We start from the raw sequence: 8402 nt of genomic DNA, 5'->3' as shown, positions 1-8402 counted from the left end.
AGAGAGAGAGAGAGAGAGAGAGAGAGAGAGAGAGAGAGAGAGAGAGAATGTGTGTGTTTATTACCTTGTTAAAAGTCAACCTTTTTCTAACATTCACTGAGATCTGCCCTGATCTTCAAATTATTTTACTTTAAATTGCATAAAGTTTATTTCCTCTTGCCCATGTACTCCTGTCTGTACTTCCCACCACTGAATGTTTTCCACCTAATAAATAGTCACACCATTTCCGAAAGAGAAATCTCTTTCTTTATTACCAGCTTTCCAATGCTATAAGAAGTTCAAGTAGTGATGGAAATTTATGCCTATCTTCTGTATCCACTTGTGTTGGAATATAGTCTGGCTTCAACTTGCACAAGTCTTGTGCATGATGTCACAAAATAACTATGTAGACATATATAACTAGAAAATACTAGAGTCATAGAACATGAGGAATGCAAGGAGTTCCATTTATTACTTTTTATTAGTTTTCATTGTACTGGTAGTCATAATACCCTCTTCTAGAGGAAGCAAAGAACCCAATTATAAACCTTGAGGACAACAATGACAAAAAATTGTCTTGACAAGGAGCCTCATTTAAGCAATGGTGTGAAAAACAAAACAACAGTGAATAACCACATTATAAGAAAATAGTGGGCCTACTAAATGAAATGTAGTTTATACTGTGCAGTTAATTTGCCTAATAATCCGGGGTTGTCCAGGTCATAAGTTATAAGAGAACATAGTATTATTCTACTGCAAAATGTTTATTAAGTGGATATGATCCTCTCCTATATTATTTCATCATTACACTGATATTTTAAATAGCACAAGTTAACAAGATTAGATATTCATCATTTAAAAATACTATTTCAGATTTATTACAAGATTATGGAAGTTTTATATTTCTTATACACTTAAAGCAGTATCTGGAAACAGTGAAATCATGACTAATCACAAATGGGCCGATAGTAGGAAAACATATAGAAGTGATGGCTGTGATATTCATTATCCACCAACTGGGATCATGTGAAAGTGCAAGATAGCCTTGTAAAATAGAAGAGAGAGTATAAAATGTTAGAAAGGTGAAAACCAAGATCAGAATGATCTGTGTGGCTCTGTTTTCAGCAGATGTTTTGGTGGAAGCATGATTGTGGAGGATGTGTTGAACCCTCTTCTTGTGCGCATAAAGTATGACAATCATAGTGGTACTGGAACATACTATGAGCAAAGAAAACAGGACTTCAGGAAACACACAAAATGCTATATACATTAAATCTACTATTTTGTCACGGCCTACAGAGTGGCAGAGTTCAATATCTCTTTTTTGTGTTTCATTTTTGCTATTTCTATTGGTTGATGTATATACGGGTAAAAGCATATTTACTAGGATGAACAGGATCCAGCAGAGAGAAATGAACAGGCTCAGAAACTTTTCAATTTGCACTTTAAATCCCTTCCAGCAGGAATTCCTGGTGTTGATGGTGATTGCCTGAAAGACACTCAAGAGACAGGTCACACTGATTGACATAGTCCTGGAAACTCTTCGAACATACATAATTAGTTTACACCCAACATCATTGAATAACTTGTTCCATCCAAAAACTGCAAATATCTTTGGAAGTCCTTGGGAGAAAATAATCAAGGAGTTGGATGTGAACACATGTATAAGTATTATATCTACGACCTTTAATGTGCCTTCTTTGTTATAAAGGATTAAATAGTAGAAAAGAAGAGAGAAGTTTCCCAGAATACCAAGTGCACTCTGAAGTGAGAGTACAATTCCTATTGCCATGTTTCCAAAATTCATTGTGTCATTCTGCATTTTTTTTAAGTTATGGCAATAATCACACCTCTGTGTCAAGTCAAGTATTGAAGTTTTCTAAGTTGGAATGTGTGTGTTTAAGAATCACTAGAGTTTCTATTTTCAAGGCCATTCTGTACAACACACAGAACAATAATCTGTTCCAAATAAAATATTTTATCATTATTAATAATTTTTATGGAAAAAATTGAAATCTAATAGTTGTCATATTTATCAACATATGTTCCACTACATCACATAGAAATGTAAGTATTAAGAATAATGGTACTCCACCTTGTGAGAAGCAATGGTTAGTGTATTCTAGTGGAATGAATGCTCACCCCCAAAATCAACACTGTACTGCTTCCAAGTCATATTAGAAGGAAGTACATTTTACTAATCATTTTCAACATGAAAGAAATCCATACAGTCCAAATATTGCACTGAAGCCATAAAGTTCTACTTATTCTACAGAATGCATATATACTCCATGAGAAACTGCTTATCATAAGTGGTAGAGGACTGTAGCCATAAGTTCACATTAAAAATTAGAACATGTTACACTGTGAAAGAGTTCTGATTAAATTTTACAAACTCTCATACATAATGATACATTCATGCTTGCTCATTTGGAGTCAGACTGTTGAAGAGAACTCTAGCAAAACTATCCTAAGAGGTGAACAATTACCAAATAACAATACAGTGAAAATATGCAATTTACAGGTACATGTCATTGTATTAAAACAAACAAACAAACAAACACAGATTTCTTTTCTTACAGAAACAGAAAGTGTGGTTACATTTTCCACATCAACTTAGATTAAGAAATCTCAATGAAGAGTACATACTTAATATATCTTTCAAATTTAATTGAAAAGGTTTTCAAATTTGTAGATTTCAAATTAATTGAAAACTACAATGAGGCGTAACAATAATCATTGTATAGCTAAAATCTTTTCACTCTATAAAGTCTGAGAGAAAATTTTGTGATTGCCTGAATTCGAAAGGTAGCTTGAGTCAGTTTGGTGACTTGAGAAATGGGAACATGAACTGGTTGATTGCCCACAAGTCATATAATCTTGTGTTCAGATACATTTTAAAATATTCAAATGATACTCAGTTTATTTCCATTGTATCCTAAACTACTTGGATCACATAAAATAAAGTTTATTTATACAGTCTGATCAACAGAAAATATCTGTCTCATTTAAATTTGAGAGGTTAAGATTGATCAAATACTTGTTATATCAAAATAATTTCATGATTTACAGATGAAATGAAGATTAGAATAATATTATTTTCATAAAAATCTATTATATGAAATTGATCTAGGGTTTAGATCATTATTGTGATGATCAGAATCTTTAGCTGTTAAGGTGCTTACATCATAGTTGGTAAATATATATTTAATCTCTAGAAGTCACATAAAATAAATAGTGTGCTGTCATGTAATCTTTAAAATTTATTTATAATGTAGTTTTTTTATTATAACATAATTATACCATTTTTCATTCCTTTTCCTTATTCCAAAGCCTCTCTCTTACTACTCTTTGCTCATAGGTATACCAAGACCCATTTTTTCCATAAGTGATGTGATATATAACAATATCATATAAATAAACATATGTATATGCAACATACATTTATATATAAATATATTTATATGAACATATTGACATAATTTAGACATATATATGTGTATATATTTATTATTACATAAATACAATCTGTTTAATGCTACCTGTACTATGTGATCAGCATTGATCAGTTGGTACAGAAAACCACATCAAATTGAATGTAGATTTCAGAGTCCAGTTCTTACTGAGATATCAACAAGTCAGTGCTTGCACAAAAGGCTCACAGACCATTTAGAAAAGAAAAAGTACGTTTGTAAGAGCCAGAGAAAATGATAATTTGAGTTGAGGTTGTGTTTCCTTGGAGCATCAGAAGGTATACTCATAAATCATTGCCAATATGACTGTGTAAAAATGAACAGAATAGTAATGACAGTGGACATGATACTGTAATTCATTTTTATTCAAAACACTGGAGATTCAAACACAAGAATTTACTTGTGATCACTAAACAGCATACATAGTATAATTAGAGTAACAGGCCATTGGGAAACTGTTTCTCAAAAACAAAACAAGTGTATTTTGTCTAAGGAAGGCCAACTAAGATGGTCTTCTGAATGAACTAGCAGTTGTTGGAGACTGCATCTAAACTTACAGAGAACCTTACACATAAAAACAGATACACAAAAAGCTATTAATATATTAGTAATTTGAAATGAAAGGATTCTATTTGTTTTTTATTGGATATTTTATTCATTTACATTTATTTCATTATCCTCTATCGGATCCTCCTCCTCCTTTTTGATTTTATAACCTTTTAATGCATTATTAAGTTCATTTCTACATTGTCAAACTAGCAATTTATCAACCTGTTTATTTAAACATTTTAGTAATAAAGTCTGTGAAGGTCATTTAAAGATAAATTACACAAACAGAATGTGAAAACCTGAAAAATATATTCATTGTATAAATTTAAACAATATAAAGAGTATGTGTTGTGGACATAGTTCTATAGTTAACCCTTTGCCTGCCATCACCAAACCACATCTATGAAAATTTGGAAACATAATCTTAATGTAGGAACAACCGAGTATCACCAAACAAGGGGCCATGACACAATAAACATAATATTCATTCTAGATGAAGACTGTAAAAAATTACCATTACGTCATTTTCCCGTCAGTATGTGTCACCAACTTCAAAGAGGAAAATAGCCTTGACATTTAGAACGTCATTGTCATACGTGTGAATTCTCCCTATAAACAGAGTTTTAACTATAGAAGCTGTTACAAATTCTAGAGTTTTGTTCAAGAATTAGGTTATTATCAGTTTATTCTAATTGTTTTTTAAAACATGAAGCTTTTCTCCCAGCATCTATGATTATCATACTTTAAATTTTATATATGATTCATAAAAATATGAAAATATGATTCATATAATATATAAATTATATAATTTTTATGATCACTAAGCAATTTACCATCAGATACAATATATCACCTGAATGATTCACAAATTGTACCAGACATGATGTTATCACATATCATGGATTAGCAACAGTTCAGGGATACTTTTCTGTTTAGCAAATCTGCATATAACCTAGAATGTTCCCTGTTCCTTATCCAAAATTTGTCTGTGGGTATTTTCACCCTAGAATCCCTTCTTCAGACATAAGCACTTACCAGACCTTCCTCATTTTTTCTACTTACCAGGTCGGTACAAATTGCACACTTCACTCTCCTTGGCAGAAGCTACCTCTTAGTGTCCAGATCCTGGCATGACCTTCAGCAATGTAATTGAAAGAGTAACAGAAACCATGAGATAAAGGTTCATAACTCCATTAACTTAACTCCCTCAGAACGATAAATTTCATCTCACCTGCACTGACAATGACAGCCTTTGCTTTGGGAGTCAATAACTTTTCTATTTTTCCTGTTGATAATCACCAAAGCTCATTTATTTTCTCTTGTGGGTGTCTCAGAAGACAACATGTTTGAAAATGCAGATTGCTTTTGGTAAGATGACATTTTCACTATGTTAACCCTGCTGATCCATGAGCATGGGAGATCTTTACATCTTCTGAGATCTTCTTTATTTCTTTCCCCAGAGACTTGAAATTTTGTCATACAGATCTTTTCTAGCTTGGTTACAGTCATACCAAAGTATGTTATGTTTTTTATGGCTATTATGAAGGGTGTCATTTCTCTAATTTCCTTCTCAGATCATTTTTTCTTCCAGTAGAGGAAGACTACAGGTTTTTTCCAGTTAACATTATATCCAGCCAATTTGCTAAAGTTGTTTATCAGCTGTAGGAATTATCTGATAAAAATTTTAGAGTCTGTTATGTATACTATCACATCATCAACAAATAGTAATATCTTGACTTCTTTCTTTTCAATTTGTATTTTTGTGATCTCCTTTTGTTGTCTAGTTGCTCTGGCTAGAACTTTGAATGCTATATTGAAGATTGGGAGTGAGTAGGAAGCTTTGTCTTGTCCCAGATTTTAGTGGGATTGCTTCAAATTGTTCTCTATTTAGTTTGATGTTGGCTGTTGGTTTGCTGTATATTGCTTTTATTATGTTTAGGGATGTGCCTTTGTGGAGAGCTTTTGGGGCCACTTGGCAGGAATCTGACATTGTCCAAAGACAAGGAAATGGGCTTTAGGCAGGAATCTGACATTGGTCCATGACAAGAAAGTAAGTTCAGGCAGGAATCTAATTTTAGGCTAAAACAGAGATGTAATTTCAGTCTGGAATCCAAGACTTAGGCTAGAACAAAGAAGTAGGCTTCAGGCATGAATATGACTTTGTACTAGGACAGGGAAGTAGGCTCAGATGTTTTTGTCATCCTGATGAGCCCTTTGAAACACTGATCATGAGACTTTGTCTATTGCCTTGTTTGTTCCTTGACTATTTGTATCTATTGTAATGCTTGTTCTCAACCTAGAACTGACCTAAATACTTGTATGTAATTAAAATGGTTTAAAAGAAAAGCGGAGGGGGGTGGGAGGGTGGGAGGGAGGGGGGAATAAATCTGCCTCCAACCTCAGAACTGGCTGGGGTCATGCTGCAATATTGTCTAATCATCTCTTTTCTTTTAATCCTTATTTCTGTGCTGGGTAACCTGTTGACTGACTGAGCGGGCTTGGTCACTTCATGATTTACCAATGTCACCAAGACTTTTAGTATCAAGTAATGCTGTATTTTGTCTAAGCCTTTTTCAGCATCCAATGAGATGATTATGTGGCATTTTTTTCCTTGAGTTTCTTTACATAGTGTATCATGTTGTTGGAATTAGGTTAATGGAATTTTGCATATTGGATCATCCCTGAATTGCTAGGATGAAGCCTACTTGATCATGATGAACAACGGTTTTGATGTATTCTTGGTTCAGATAGTGAAAATTTCATTGAATATTTTTGCATCAATATTCATATGCAAAATTGGTCTGAAGTTCTCCTTGTGTCTTTGTGTTTTTTGGGTATTAGAGTAACTGTGGCTTCATAGAATGAGTTAGGTATTGTTACTTCTGTTTCTAGTTCATGGAATATTTGGTGGAGTATTGATACTAACTCTTCTTTAAAGGTCTGATAGAATTCTGCACTATTTCCTTTGGGATTATTTGACTGCTTAGATAGTTATCCTGATCTTGATTTAATTTTGATATCTGGTATCTTTGTAGAAAACACTGTTGTCATGTAGATTTTCCAGGCATTTATAGTAGGTTGGGATGATTTTTAAAAAATTTCCTCATTTTCTGTTGTTATCTTTCTTTTTTTAATTTTTGATTATGTTAATTTGCATACTGTCTCTGTGTCCCTTACATACTTTGGCTAAAAGTCTATTTTTGTTGTTGATTTTTTTACAAAGGGCCAGCAATTGGTTTTGTTGGTTTGATGCTGCAACATATAACAAGGACAAATTCTCCACTATGTTCAAAGCAGACTCGTTTGTAATACCCAGAAGCTGGAAAGAACCCAGATGTCCTTCAACAGAGAAATGGATACAGAAAATGTGGTACATTTACACAATGGAATATTACTCAACTATTAAAAACAATAAATTCATAAAATTCTAAGACAAATGAATAGAACTAGAAAATATCATCCTGAATGAGGCAACCCAATACTAAAGAATACACATTATATGCACTCACTGATAAGTGGATATTAGCCCAAAAGCTTACAATACCCAAGATACTACTCACAGACCACATGAAGCTCAAGAAGACGGAAGACCAAAGTATGGATGATTTGGTCCTTCTCAGGAGTAACAAAATAATCATGGGAGTGAATATGGAGACAAAGTGTGCAACACATTCTTTTCTAAGAGATAATTTATTGACAGGACAATTTTACTAGGACAACAATCTTTGACAATATACATAATAATTTTTCAGAATTATGCCTCATCATCTTTGTTCTTTGGCTCATGTTAATTAAGATAACTTTCCTATAATGAGCTGGAACTATACATAACATTTTCTATTTGCAAGTTACTCTAGTAAATTGTGAAATCTCTGCGAGATCTGAGAACCCAGGGCTGAAAGAATGAAGAAGTCATTGTTTTTCAGATCCTACATCACTGATTATCTATTAGCTTCAACCTTTCAACATCAGGGTGCTTAATGTGTAGAGGCTGTATCCAACAAACTTTTAGATTTTAAATTTATTCACTAATTGCTGAACTATGAATATTCATTGTTTTCTTCATAAGGAAACTTCTTTCTTCAAAAGAAAAGTTTTCTCAAGTATTTATTCCATGTTTAGATTAAGAAAGAAACAATGGGTCATGTGACATTTAGTGAATACTGATTATGTGTGTGTGTATGTGTGTCTGTGTGCATGTGTGTGTGTAAATTTGTTTTATTTTATTTGTTATTTATTGACTTTAAATTCTGCTTACTTCCCCCTCCCAGTCACCCCCTCCCACAATCCTTCCTCTCATATTCCTATGTTTCTCCTTTGAGTGGGTAGGGGTCCCCTGCTGGGTATCCCCTGGCAATATATGTAAAGTTTAGAGGAATAGAAATGTTTTTAGACATTTTG

The 8402-nt window shown here is 33.1% G+C and overlaps 1 protein-coding gene across 1 annotated transcript; it reads right to left on the bottom strand.

The window, feature by feature from the left end:
- Positions 1-865: 865 nt before the first annotated feature.
- Positions 866-1901, bottom strand: LOC114637345 (vomeronasal type-1 receptor 4-like). The gene has a single exon (XM_028785576.1). It carries the CDS (start codon positions 1799-1801, stop codon positions 866-868), a length of 936 nt encoding a protein of 311 aa, XP_028641409.1. The 5' UTR covers positions 1802-1901.
- Positions 1902-8402: the final 6501 nt, after the last annotated feature.

The sequence above is a fragment of the Grammomys surdaster genome, unplaced genomic scaffold (genome assembly GCF_004785775.1).
Source record: "Grammomys surdaster isolate TR1022 unplaced genomic scaffold, NIH_TR_1.0 125276, whole genome shotgun sequence".
Lineage (NCBI taxonomy): Eukaryota > Metazoa > Chordata > Mammalia > Rodentia > Muridae > Grammomys > Grammomys surdaster.
The sequence above is the reverse complement of the archived record's forward strand: the minus strand, read 5'-3'. Positions and strand labels throughout refer to the sequence as shown.